The 14,380-nt window shown below is 42.6% G+C and overlaps 1 protein-coding gene across 1 annotated transcript in view; it reads left to right on the top strand.

The window, feature by feature from the left end:
* Window positions 1–14,380, top strand: part of VIPR1 (vasoactive intestinal peptide receptor 1) — a 102,818-nt gene that overhangs the window by 63,974 nt on the left and 24,464 nt on the right. Inside the window, 3 exon segments of the mRNA XM_042477378.1 lie at window positions 3,789–3,895; window positions 7,412–7,509; window positions 8,231–8,363. Coding sequence (XP_042333312.1) covers window positions 3,789–3,895; window positions 7,412–7,509; window positions 8,231–8,363 — 338 coding nt within the window.

The following is a 14,380-nucleotide window of genomic DNA, read 5'->3' as shown; positions in this document are numbered from 1 at the left end:
TACCGCTATTCCAAAGATCATAGCGTTGAACAGCAAGTAAGCTAATTAGCAAGTAAGCTAATTTGCCCCCAACAGTCTGGGTACTCATTTTAGTGACCTCGGAAGGATGCAAGCCTGAGTCAAGCTTGGGCCCTTTTGCTGGTCTTGAACTCACAACCTTGTGGTTTTGAGTGAATGGCTGCAGTACAGGCATTTAACCACTGCGTCACCAGGGCTCCTAATGACTCAGTGCTATGGAATTCTGGGAACTGTAGTTGTTGTGGTACCAGAACCTTCTGATAGAGAAAGCTAAATGTCTCACAAAACTACAGTTCCTAGATTTGCATACCATTGAACCATGACAGTTAAAATGGCATCAACCTGGATTATTTTTTCAGTGCAGATGTAGCCAGCGTATGACCCCAGAGTTGAAACCTGGCCGACTCTTTGTGTAATAATAACTAATTTAGCAGAAGGTTTTAGCTTTGATTTATGTGAGTGTAAATGTGACCTCCCAAACTAAGCTGTTTTTCACTGAATCCACATTTTTGCTCTCATTTCTTGGCCTTGAACGTTTCCCCCAAAATTGATGGCTGTCTCTGCAGCCCCACTTCTATATTGAACCATGTAGAGGAGAAACATTTTCCCCGGATCATTTTGTTCTCTTTATGCCTTCCATCCCAACTGCATCAATCATGCCGATTTGCAGAAACACAGCAACAAACATAAACATTTCTTTCCCCTCCAGCCTCCGGCCCCTCATCTTTGAACCATTCCTGGAGAGTAAAAATGATGGATTTTGGACTCTTGCTTACATATTGCCAGGGAATGTCGAGTAAACACTGCATTCAGTACGGGGCCAAATGAAAAAGAGCATCAAATCCCCTGAGAAAAGAAGAGCCGGAGCCTGAATGGATTAATTCCATTTGGTTGCAGTGCCAAGTATAATGGATTGTATTCCTTATACTAGGTATTGCAACCTCCTGATAAGAGAAAAGCCCAATGGGAATCAAAGTTGAGGTGCTCTTATTTAGTGTGTTCTGTTAAGGGGAGCATAGTTAGATCCCTTCCAACTCTATGATTCTGTGAATATAGGATAACCTTACATTAACATAAAGTAATGCTATGCCTGCATAGAGTGAAGCTACATTGTCATAGCATAACACTTAGGCTATGCTGTTAGCATAGCTGTAACACTACATTGTTGCCATCAGATAATGCTATGGCAGCATATGGTTGTATATTCTGCATATGTCCAAAAGTTTCTGATCATGACTCCTTCGCCTTATTTGTGGTTTCCAGCTGGAAAACATTCTTAGGTACAAATTAAACTCTGGATTTATTTATTTTTTACCAAAAAAAGGGCTAAACGATCCCCCAGCCCCCCAAGAAGAATAAATCAAAGCATTTTTGAAACTAGGATGTGGATGAAAGGACTTCTTTGAATGGAGGGTATGCTGGTCCATTTATTAAGCACAAAGAAGAAGGGAACAAAATAATGGAGGGGATGCACCTTAAGGAAAAGCAGAAATGGCTGCTAAGTGTGTTCCCAATTGATAGTTAAGCCCACGCAAGAGCACTAATAGCACCAAGCACTCCAGATGACAAAGCATTACCTGACCTAACACTTTGTTACTTTGTTGTCGGAATGTAGGCAGTTCATAACCCAATCCAACTTTCCAAGTATTGTACAAGTATGTAGGCTTTTAAAAATACATATACATCAGGTTTGTACAGTGGGTTATGTCACAGATGCAAATGCTCTGAACAATGAGCACAGTAGAGGAGACTATATAGTGCTAGTCCCATAAAAAGGGGATCAGCCATGGAGGTGGGAAATGCATGTTGTGCCAATTATTCACCCACACTGGTTGGCATAGATCTGAAGTAGGACTGCTGCAACCCCACTGACCTAATGTGTCTTTCCTGATACCCTCCCTCCTCTAATCTCTCCTCCAAGGAGGAATAAACACAACTCTGTGGTCAACTTCTGCCAGAGGTGGACCATAGAATCACACTGGAGAACCTAGAAATGTCTAGAGAATCCAACACGACTCTAAGCTAAAATATTAAACTGCTGCCTTGGGTAACGTGAAACAAGGAAATAAGGCATATTCTGGGTATGGTCAGCCCTCCTAATTTGTGGCTTTGACTTTTGCAAATTTGATTATTCACGGATTTGATTTGTATGATCTCTCTAGGAATCTCTAGGTCCTCCGGCATGACTCTGGGGTCACCTTCCATGAAACATTGACCATAGAGCCATGCAGGAGGACTTAGAGATTCCTAGAGAGAACACTTCTCTAGGCATTTTTAGGTTCTCCAATTCAATTCCATGATCAACCTCTGGCAGATGATGCCCATAGACTTTTGCTGGAAGACCCAGCATGTACTAGAGAGGTGCTCTCCGAAGTAAAAAAGAAATGGTTTTTTATTTGAGGTTTTCCTACATTCATGGAGCCTTGCAACTCCAAACCCAGTGAATGGGGAGGGCCCATTGTTTCCTCCCCAAAGGGACTTTACAAAACTGGTAGTCAGTTCCTGTAGACTTTGTTTGTTTCTTCTTCAACATCCCTCCCCAAAGAGTTTTACAAACTTGTTCATCAATTCCTGTGTATCTTGTTTTTTTCTCAACACCCTTTCTGGAAAAGTCTTTGTTACAAAACTGGTCACTAGCAGCTGTGCCCTTTGTTTTTCCCCAACACCCCTCTGCAAAGGAATGTCACCAAATTGGTACTCAGCTTTGAGCTCCTTTGGCTTTGAGTTTGGGAGAGCTGGTCTGGCATTTCCAGCAATAAAAAACTGATATCTCTGGCTGCCCACCACCCCCAGCTGTGCCACTGCTGCCACAGATAGCAACCAACTAGGACTACATCTGCACTGCAGAAATAATGCCATTTGACACTGCTTTAACTCCCATGGCTCAGTGCTATGGACTCCTGGGATTTGTAGTTCACTGTGGCACCACAGCTATCTGACAGAGAAGGCTAACTATCTCACAAAACTACAAAATGGATAGCATTGACCTGTGGCAAAGTAGTATCAAACTGTATTAGTTCTGCTTTTTTGCACATAACATTCCTATGCAGAAAATAATATTTTGTGCACTCACACAATAACCACACATGAAATTTTGCACAATATATGACAACATTTTCTGTGCAGGAAATAGCTTTTGTTTTTGTTTTGTTTTGCAGGAAATGCTGATTATTTGCTGTATGTGACTTATTCTGCAAATTTTGTGCAGAATATGTCAGGTACAGCAAATAATCTTTGAAAACGATGCAATTTTTCAAATATTTTCTGCTTAAATGGTTTGTTGCTTATTTCAAGAATGAAATCAGCGGTAGATTGCATGCCTGCTCACTAGTCCTAATGTTTGAAAAACAAAAAACAAACAGGTAAATAACAAAAACCAACAACACCCAGTGTGAAGTCGAAGGTCTGTTGCCATTCAACAACAGAACAATACACAGACTGCAAATTGCTTCCCCTCAACCAACAATGTGTGTGTGTGTGTGTGTGTGTGTGTGTGTGCACACACACCCCACTCTCTTCCCTGCCAGTATTCTCTGAAGATGCCAAAGCCACAGCTGCTGGCGAAATGTCAGGAATAAACTCTTCCAGAACACGGCCTCATAGCCCAAAAAACCCACAAAAAACTATAACAACACCCAGCTTTGGATGTCAATTGTAAAAACATCAAGATGCATCACCAATTCCATATATCAGGCAGGTAGGTTTTTCTCTGGCCTGTCAACAGCTGCAGCCATTGAGCCTGATCAATATCTTGTTTTATTCTCCTCTAGGTAACGTGAGCAGGAACTGTACCCCCGAGGGCTGGTCCAGTATGTACCCGGCTTCTTACGGAGCGGCTTGTGGGTATAACCCCAACAACACAGTCCCTGAGGAAGAGGTTAGTAATATATTAACAAGGTGGGATTCTGTACATTTGCTTTTGAAGTACTTTTGGCCTTCAACAGCATCCATGAAAGCAATGATTTTTATGTATTAAGTACCATATAATGCATTTTATGCTTTGGAGGTGGCTTCAAAAAAGGCATCACTGCTTGCAGATCTTAATCAACAGACTTTTTTCTTTCAGGACCTTTTAGGAACAGGGAAAATTCATTCCACAATTTCGGTTTTAGAAATGTCTGTCAAAATTGGCAAATGTCTTCATATTCTTGATAGAAAGAACAGCAGAACTGCATCATATATGTATATGTGAAATGGAAGTTATGAACCCAATTCAACTCTGGATATGAAACAGCAGCTTTGCCATCTGTGCTAAATCCTGCCATTTCTTATTTCTATTATTAGGTTAACCTTATTTTCCATTACTATCTCTTTACAGATATTCTCATTTACAAAAGCTACTGGGTAATCTAGGCATACCCTTTTGGGAAGTTTATGGGAAATAATGGTTTAGTCTTGATCTGGCCTGGGGGAAAATCTTTGCACCAGAATTGCCTTTTTACACTACACAGTTGTAGCAGTGTGATTCCACCTTGACTGCTCCATCTGCATTCCATGGAATGCTGCATTTTGTAGTTTAGTGAGGCTGAGAATTCTAGTCCTCCTCCCTAAACCACATATCCCAGGATTCTGTGGGGTGGAACCATGGCAGATAAAGTAGAATCAGTGAGTTGTAACTGTGTAGTGTGAAAGGGTGTCTTATCGGGGGGGGGGGGTGATCTCAAGAGGGATTGAGCTGACCGTTATAACTGGAGATGCCACAGTTTGAACCTGGGATCTGCTGAACTTCTAATTTTAGCCCCAATGAGCCATTTGTAAGTAATAGCAACTCAAATAAATTTCACTTGCACTCAACTCTACTTGGGACTAACACTGAATCTGGTCCAAAGTCTTTGCCACCTTGCACCAATCCTTGCCTCTTTGTGCCAATGCAAAGCATGGGAACAGATTTTTTTTTTTTTTGGACTCTCAGAATCCCCAGGGAGATGGGATTCTGGGAATTGACATCCAAAAGTTTCACTCTGTCATTCTCTCTGTGCAGATGTAGCTGTATCCAGATGCAGCTCTGCCTTCTATGCAGATGTAAGAGCGACATTAAAATGGCATGGTAGTTGATTCCTTTGCTCATTAATGGCCATTACTATGATGGCCAAAACCACATTTTCCCAAACTGGCATCTCTGATGTCTATGAGTTGAAAAGCCTCAAGAAGAATTAAGAGGCAATTGTTTGCGTTCTCTTGGCAACGGAGTACAGTATTTGTACAACGTGGTGATCCACTGCTCCTGGAGATCCACGCCAGGAGTCCCCCAAATCACTTTGTGGCCACATTGTGACCTTCGAAGAAGCAGAGCACCTTCAGCATTCCTGGCAATAAACAGTCCCTTGAAAACCTTGGGGGCTGGAACTTTTTCTCCCTTGCACTTGGAGCCCTGGAAGGTAATGAGAATGGAAGTCAGCCATTGCAAACAGCCAGAACATACACTCTCTCCAAGAGATCGCATTCACCACAAAAGGTCATTCTGTGACTTCCTGGTTAATGTTTCCATTCTTCCTAGAATGACTTTACAACAATTAAGAATTCTATTCTCTATCATACTTTGCTTGCAAAAGCTGTGATGTTCTTTGGCACAGCCCAATACAAACAGCAACTTCTAAACTAAATTTATGATCGATAAATAAAATTAAGCCCATGCCTAAAGACCATAAAGTAAAATTTGATGATAGATCATATTCTTTGTGTCTACTATTATTCATCTGCATTCTACATCAGCTATTTAGTTACATAAGCATAACTAAATAAATAATGTTGGCCAAATACACACACACCAGCCACCTTAACACCCAGCAGCCACATGCCAGCCATAGGTATTGTTGCTGGCATCATCGTTATTATTTCATTTATAACCCACCGTTTCTAGAAGTAGAACACAAGGCAGCTTAAACCAATACTGTTTAAACTGTTTTAGTTAAACCCTGTAAAATTTTAGTTAAATCCTGTAAAAAGTTATGATTAAATATGATTTGTAAAATCCATAGAGTTAAAGCCTTTTGAAAACCAGGCAAAAAGATAAAAATGTAGATGGTCCAGGTGCAATACCTGCTGTCTCTGGTTGGGGGGGGGGGGGGGATCAAGTACGGGGGGGGGATGAGAAAGTCGATTAGAAACTATGAATTTAAAATAAAAGATGCATATAGAGTGCAGTTGGCCCTCCTTTTTTGTGAGGGATCTGTTTCAGATACCCCTCAGCACAAACGGAGGCTCACGCATATTCAAGCCTCATAGGCTTGAATGGTGTGCGCCCCATGTATGCGCATCATTGGAAATAGTGGAGGTCGTCCCTCCACGGATATTTGAGGGTGCAGATCCCAGATGTGCAAGTTTGGAGGGGTGACTGCATAAGTAATATAGAGTATAAATAAATCTATGGTTAAATTTGTTAAATGGTTGCAATGATTTGTATGCTTGTATATTTATGTGTGGTGTAAATAAAAATGGTATGTGTATACACACACACACATATAAACGCTCCTGAAAAAAAGTCAAAAAGGTGGATGGTCTAAGTTCAATACCCACTCTCTCTGGTTGAGAGCAAAAAAAAAGATCAAGTAGGAAGGGATGAGAAAGTTACTCTCAGCTTGAGAAAGTTACCCTTATAAGATGATATATCCACGGGCCAGAATACTCCAAGAGCAGCCCTGGAGCTGGCCTGACATTCCCCCCATTACTTTGGATACGCCATTGTGACGCTGGGCAGCTGTTTGCACATTCTGTGTGCAACCACTGCTGGGCACCTTATTCTGACCTCAAAGCAAGTGGCTTGCACCAGAGGTAGTAGCGCTGGGTGGCACAGTGGGACGTACATGTGAACAGCCACCCAGTGTTACAATGGAGGGCTAAGGGATGATCCAGAGCAAAAAGTATTTTGTGGTTGGCTCTCCGTATCCACTGATTTTTTTGTCCATAGATTCAACTATCCGTGGCTTTAAAATATTCAAAGAATATATAAATTACAAGAGCAATGCTTGATATTTTTTTTCTTTTTATATAACTATTTTACTATGCCATTGTATATAATAGGACTTGAGCTTCCACAGATTTTGGTATCCATGGTGGGTCCTGGAACCAAATGCCAGCGGATACCAAGGGCCTACTGTGTTTTGACCTGTTTTAAGCCTATTATACCTTGCGTTTGGCGCTGAACTGGCCGGATGTTGTCCAGACAGTTCACACTGGACCCAAGCTTTGGGCCCTCTAGACTAGTTGCTGTGGAAATGCAGGAAGGATGTTTTATTAGGCAGGGCTCTAGAGATCCTCTATTGCTTGCAGTGGAATTGACCCCTTATGCAATACATCACCCACCCCACATTTAAAAAATAACGGGTATCAAAAGACAAATGTCCCACTGCGAGAAGATCTAAGCAGGTAATTATTCACCTTTCTGTCTCTCTAGACTGCATTCTATGGCACTGTGAAAACTGGATACACCATCGGACACAGTTTGTCTCTCATTGCTTTAACCGCAGCCATGATAGTCCTGTGTATTTTCAGGTAAGGGGTGTATGGAATTCCTTGGCTTATGAATTTTCCTTTGAGGGGTGCAATATGGTAAACCAATGGGGCATGGTTGGAAGTGTTACATTTTGCTGAGGGTTTGAATTCCTCCTCAGAGGTGGAGCTGAGTAGGCAATCTTTGTGAATGTTGTCCTCTCTCAGCTTAACCCACTTTCCAGGTTTTAGGTTTTAATATAGGCCATTAAATTAATAATAATTAAAACAGAGCTTAGAGCAGTTACTTTTGTATACAGTGCACCCTTCCCTTATGTGGGGGATCCATTCCAGGCCCCCACGTAAGAAAAATACCACATATGCTGGAGTATTATTGAAGAAGATGTAAGCATGGTGCGGTGCCCACGGTGCAGTGTGGCGCACCATTGCCTCTTCTGGCAAGCTGAAAGCTGCGTATGGCACATCTACATATGACATGAATGCACTATAATACAGCTCTTGGGATCCTCTGGCCAGCATGTCCAGTGAATGATAACTTGGGAGTCTGGGTGTTGCAGTCTAAAACATAATTCTCTGAATAAAATTCATGCTTAATGTGCATTTGTTAATTTGTAGAAGTTCCGTATTACTTCCCAGCTTTCTCCAAAGCTGTGCATAATCGCACTCATAACAACATTGAAATCTCTTTTGAACTTAAACTGTACAACAAAACAGTTGTTCTGGCCAGCTTTCCAAATGCTTTTTTGTGTTCTCTTCCATCCAGGAAACTGCACTGCACTCGGAACCATATCCACATGCACCTCTTCATGTCCTTCATCATGAGAGCGATTGCTGTTTTCATCAAAGATGTCATCCTCTTTGAGAGTGGCGAGTCGGACCACTGCTTTGTGAGCTCGGTCAGTTAATGGCTTTTGTCATTTGTCAAAGCTTCAAGAGGGGGGAACTTTCATTCCATTGATCTTTCCACGCTTCTGTTTCCTTCAGGTGATGGTATGACAGCTACCATCACCCAGGGCCAGCTCAGGCATATTGCCTATGGCTAATAGGAGTTGTAGTCTCAGTCATCTGCAGAGCACCGGGTTGGGAGAGGTTGACTTAGCCATATGTTTTAAATAACAGTTATCAGTAGGGTTGCTCTGATTGATACAGAATGGAGCTTCTGTAGGTTTAATCCTTAACAGATCATGGGACAGGATAAGATACCATAAATCCCCATCAAAAGGGGTGAAGGTACCTGTCCTCCTTCACCTTCCAAACACTTCCTATTGACAATGGAGAAGACATGGAGATATCAGCAAGAAGAACAGTGCTAGACACTCCTGTCGTCCTCTTCCAGGGTTTTCATGGGTAAGGCAATAGCCATGTTAGGAGAGGATAGCTGGAGCTAATAATTTGGATTTGGAAGGCAGGTACCTTTGTCCTGTTTGATGGAGATTTATGGTACCTTGCTCCAAATTCACCAGTTTCCCAACTGAGGTTGAACTTGGAGTTCCCAGCCTCTCCAAAAACTTATACCGGAAATAAAATGGCATCTCAAAACTCTCCACACAACAAACAATGCATCATTTTTGAAAATTGCTCAGGAGTTTGGGAAGTTGCACAGGAGTTTGAGAAACTGCACAGTTTTGCTGTAAAAAACAAACCAACAACCCTATGACCCTTCTCTTTTCACTCTGCTCAGAAAACTGCACAGCTTTCTGAGAAATAAAAAGGCCCATCCACTTCATGTTGTTTTTCTGTGTGCAGTGGGCCCTTGTTATCTGCTGGGGTTTGAATCCAGGACCCCATGGATACCAAAATTTGTAGATACTCATGTCCTGTTATATACAAGGGTATAGTAAAACGTGTTCCTTGTATAAAATGACAAAATTGAGTTCTGCTTTTTGGATTACTGTTATTTATATTTTCAAGTCATGGGTGGTTGCATCTTGTAGATTCTATGGATGTTGAGGGTCCAACTGTACATAGCACAAACAGGGCCACAATGGGCAGGATTTGTCTAGTAAGCAGGTCCATGGATGGTTAAGATGGGTTACAACATCAGGGACCATTCCAGCATTCTGGTTCCACTTTAACTGTCATGTCAACATCCAGTGGATTCCTGGGTTTAGCAGTTCATAATTCTCATACAGAAAGCTCTAGAGCCTCCCCAAACTACAAATCCCAGGATTCCATAGGGTAAGAACCATGGTAGTCAAAGTGGACTCATGGTGCTATAAATATGTGGTGTGTATTTAGAAATTTTGTGTGGACTGTGGTTGATTGAATCAATGGATGTAGAATCTGTGGATACGGAGGGCTGACCGTACTTGCAGACAATGTGGTGAACATGGTTGCAGCCTTTGCAGGTTTGAAAGTTTGCACAAATAAATGTTGTGCCCCAGAAAAAGAAACTGGCTGACTGAGTCTGCAAACTTTGCTGGTTTGAATGTTGTGCAACCCAAATATTATGCAGCAAAAAAAGAAACTGGAGTTGGCTGAAGCTGCAGCCATTGCCATTTTGAACGTCGTACATTTTTCAGTTTCTGTAGTGAAATATGTAGTTTCTAGGAAGTTATGCAGTTCTCTGCACAAGCTGCACCATTTTGTAGAAAACCTGCCCAGTTTCCTATCATCGCGGGGGGGGGGGGGGGGGGGGGGGGGGGGGGGGCAGTGTGGAATCCTGGGTGTCCTAACTGCATCATAGTTCTCAACATGCATTGGAAATCTGAAAAAATCAAGTTGTACCATCCCTAATTCAAGATTAAAGTCCCACCCTGCTTCCAGCCTGGCAAGCCTAGGTAACAAAGTCCATTTAAAAGAGAAATGATGTTCCAAACTCTGGCCAAAAAAGAAAAAATGCATTGGGGAAAAGACCCTTGACTTCCGTGGCTCCAAGCCTGCCTAGCTCTGCACAGCATCAGCCTCTCAGAATAGGATGTTGATTTTAGCTGTCAGCATTCAGAGCCGCTAAGCTTCTACAGACTTAACAAATGTTGACGAGTAATGCTAACCAGTACTTCCAGTTCATCAGGTGCCCTGCAGAGTGCCGAGTTGGACAACATGTTCTTTTAGCATTTAGTTTTTGAGTCAGTTCAGCTGGAGTTGTGCATTTAGGTTGTCAGGTTGACACAAAGACAGTTCTGCTCAGACTCTTGACAAACGGAGTGTGGTAGAAATGGGTCTCTCTTACCAGTGTATCCAGCTCTGAAAGGTTTATATCCAGTACCTATTTGATTTATTTCATCTTGTTAGTTGAAATTGTTGTTGTGGAGATATGGTCTTTAACTGCTTTGCGATGGGGCTTCCTTAACCTTCATAGCCTGAAGGAGGGTGGAGTGAATCAGTAAACTCATTTACAGTGGTATCTAGGTCTTCTACATGCATCTAGGTCAGCATGGCCCTTGTTTCCACAGGTCATGACTTCTCCAAAAACCTGATGGACACTAGATATGAATTATGAAAAATCCATATCAAGCTAGAGGGGTGGAGGGTAGGCTAACAACACTCCATTCCCATGCTGGGGTACCTGTCTGCACACATCCCACTGAGCTGTCCTACACGTCTCTCACTGTTGCCAGTCGTGCGCTCTGAGCTCAGGACCATGTGCCCAGCCATGTGTTTGTAGTGGGCACCTCATTCTGACCTGAAGTCTAAGTGAGTGACCTGTAGCAGTGACAGATGTGCCAGTTGGCTCAGCAGGACATGTGTGCCACCCCAGTGCAGGAAAGGAGAGCCAGATAACAGGGGAGGTCAGGACAGCTCCGGGGCTGGGATACCAGCCTTGTTGCTGTTGTTGTGTGCCTTCAAGTCCAATTTCCAACTTATGGCAACTCTAAGACAAAGCTGTCATGGGGTTTTCTTTGTAAGAGCCCGAGGGCAGGGAACCGTCTAATTAAAAAGATTGTATGTACAGCGCTGTGTAAATTTACAGCACTTTATAAATAAAGGTTAATAATAATAATAATAAGATTTGTTCAGAGGAGGTTTGCCATTGCTTCCCTTGAGACTGAGAGCATGTGACTTGCAAAAGGTCACCCAGTGGGTTTCATGGCTGATCAGGGAATCGAGAGTCGCTATCCAACATGGCTGTCTTCTCCCAGCCATTGCAGACAAAGTCTCAATCTTGTTAAGAAACCCCCAGAAGAGGGTCAGAGATTATTTGAACACACTTAACAACAAGCTTCAAACAGTTTTGATCCAAAAAGTCTCATTCTCCCTAGTCTTTTTCATAAGCCATGAAAGTTTAGAGGGCATTTCAGCTGAACCAGAGTAGCATTTGAACTAGTTGAACCAGTTCACTGCAGAAAACTCCTCCTGGAGTCTCTCAGTGGAGTGGCCACTTTCTTTTGCCACAATGCTCTTGGAACAATGGCGCATCCTCCCATCCCATTATTCCCAAGGGGTTTGTGAGAAAGAAAAGAGATGGGTGGCAATGGAAATTTGGAATCCCATGCCATCATTCAATCTCATGTCCCTCCAAACTGAGGGACCCTTCACCCCACACGAATTTCACACCCTGCACTCCCACTTCCAAACTCAAAGGAAAGATTTCCGTGCAAGATCTTTCAGTTCTGCTCTCAACAATCATTTCATACTGAGAAGCATGTGCACAATGGGCTCGGTAGGACGATGTCATTGAAGCCTTGGTGGAAACATTTTCCGCCTCGACATTTCCTAGGAAAATGTGGCTTTTTGGAACGCTGTCTCTAACAAAAGCAATACAAAAGGATGCTATAAAAAAGAAAGATTATATTAATAAGGTTTGGACCATTGTGTTCTTTCTGATTCATATCTAATTCTCCTCCCCCTCTGTTTTCAAAAAAGACAGCAAACTACATGGTGAAAGGAAGGGATTCATTCTGGAAGTACAAGAAGGGGAAGGGAGTCCTGTTCCAATGTCTTCAGTAGCCGCCATAGCTTCCAAATCGTTTCAGCTTTCTCTCTCTCTCTCTCTCTCTCTCTCTCTCTCACTCACACACACACACACACACACACGAATTTCCCCCACAAGTCTCTCATTTCACCTTTTCTGAGCCTATATCCTCATTCCAAACTTTTATCCTTGTGATTCCTGTTTAACCATCATGGTTGCTCCCAGAAGATCTTGGGAGGTGATGGTGGCAAATTTGGAGGGGGGGGGTCTCAATCAGGAGTGTTGCCAAATTTCTAGAAAACAGGATTGCAAGGCAATTTAAATTGCATTGGGGTCAAACGTATTTGTGTCTTGATGTTTTATCTTACATTTCCATTGGCAACTGACAATAAAAACAGATTGTGATCCTGCATTATACTTGGGTAGTGTACATTTACACTGGTGTAGTTTAGTGGTAGTTATGCAACACTTTTTGCTGAATTGTAAAACAGGAGAGGACAACGGGGCAAAGGGCGAGGGGTCACTTTGGGCTCCTTTTTGAATGATTTTTCTTCTTCTTTTGGTGTTTTGTGGAGGTTTGGCAGGCTGTGGAGGGTTAGGGGAAGCAAACAGGCTGCATTTTTAGCTGGTTTTGGAAGATTTTGGCAGATTTTGAGGACAAAATGAATTGCACAAAAATTACCAATCGAAACATTTTTATGTGGGGGTTCCAGCACTGCACTTAGTCATTCTGAGGGCTACATGTACCCCAATATATGCTCATCCCTGTTATAAAAGAATCAAAAACTGGGAAGCACCTAATGACATGTGCAGCAAAAATAGACAAATCTCAGTTTGCTCAATTAATGGATATTGCATTGGTGGATCCACCAGCTTCAGGTATTTCCAAGCCAAATCACAGAAACCCTCTGCCACTGCATGGCCACTGAAAGCCTTGTTTGTGATCGGTTGGACATCTCCAAACTCTCCTGAATTGTGCCACTGAAGGGATGAAGGGAGTGGGCAATGATGGGGGAAAGCATGTGGGGATGATCCTTCCTACACACTATCCAAATTACGTTTTATTACTGAGCTTGGGGATGTGAAAATCATGACTGCAACTTCCAGAAACCCCTTGCTTACTGGGGGATTCTGGGGACTTGTAGTCCCCCAACAGTGAGTTTCTTGAGCTCTTCTTCCCCATGATGAAACAACTTCATGCTCCTTTCGGGCAGTCCAGGCTTCTGCACTATCTCACCCTTATCTTGGCCGCATGCTTATGTAGTTTTCTTGTTTTTGCAGCCGGGTGTGTAAATGTGTTAAGGCTGGAAAAGAAAACCAACAGACACATGCCACCTTCTATTCTAGTGCCTTGTAGAGGTTTTTTTGGCAAGAAACAAAACAGTCTCAAAAAGGCATTGAGAACAACCATTCTTGATTTGCAGAAAGAACAAGAAAATGAGCCGGACAATTGACACCATTCACTGCCGCAGGTGGAGGGGATTGTACTGTTTTTATCTGGCTTTCTAGACTTGGTTGTATGTGTCAGCTCAGGAGGTTGATCTCTTGGCTGACTTCACTGAGCCAAGATCATGGAATGAAAAGAGAGGGAAACAGAGCTAAGAGGTGCCTGAACTGGGACAGTGTGGTTTGGGGGCTTGGCATAATCACCATTGCATATCATTGGGAGAAACGTGGATCAAGACAAGGGCTACTGTTGAAGGCTAGCAGGTTGCATTACCTTGCCAAGAGAATTTTGGGGCCATACACGCATGTGGAAGTCACTTCGTGTTCACTTCCTCTTTCAAAAAAGACCTGTTCTGGTTTCCTAGGCAGCATCTGCACTGCAGAAATAATCCAGCTGTACATTACTTTAACTGCCATGTCTCAATGCTATGGAATTATAGGAACTATAGTTTGTTATGGCATCAGCTCTCTGACAGAGAAGGCTAAAGGTCTCACAAAACTACAGTTCCTTGAATTCCATGGTAGTTAAAGTGGTGTCAAACTGGATTATTTCTGCAATGCAAATGCAGCCTAAAGACCCTATCATATGGGGTAAAAAAGCCAGCTGACATT

Source organism: Sceloporus undulatus, chromosome 6 (assembly GCF_019175285.1).
Source record: "Sceloporus undulatus isolate JIND9_A2432 ecotype Alabama chromosome 6, SceUnd_v1.1, whole genome shotgun sequence".
In the NCBI taxonomy this organism is placed as follows: domain Eukaryota; kingdom Metazoa; phylum Chordata; class Lepidosauria; order Squamata; family Phrynosomatidae; genus Sceloporus; species Sceloporus undulatus.
Note: the sequence above shows the minus strand (reverse complement) of the source record. Positions and strands in the feature narration are given on the sequence as shown.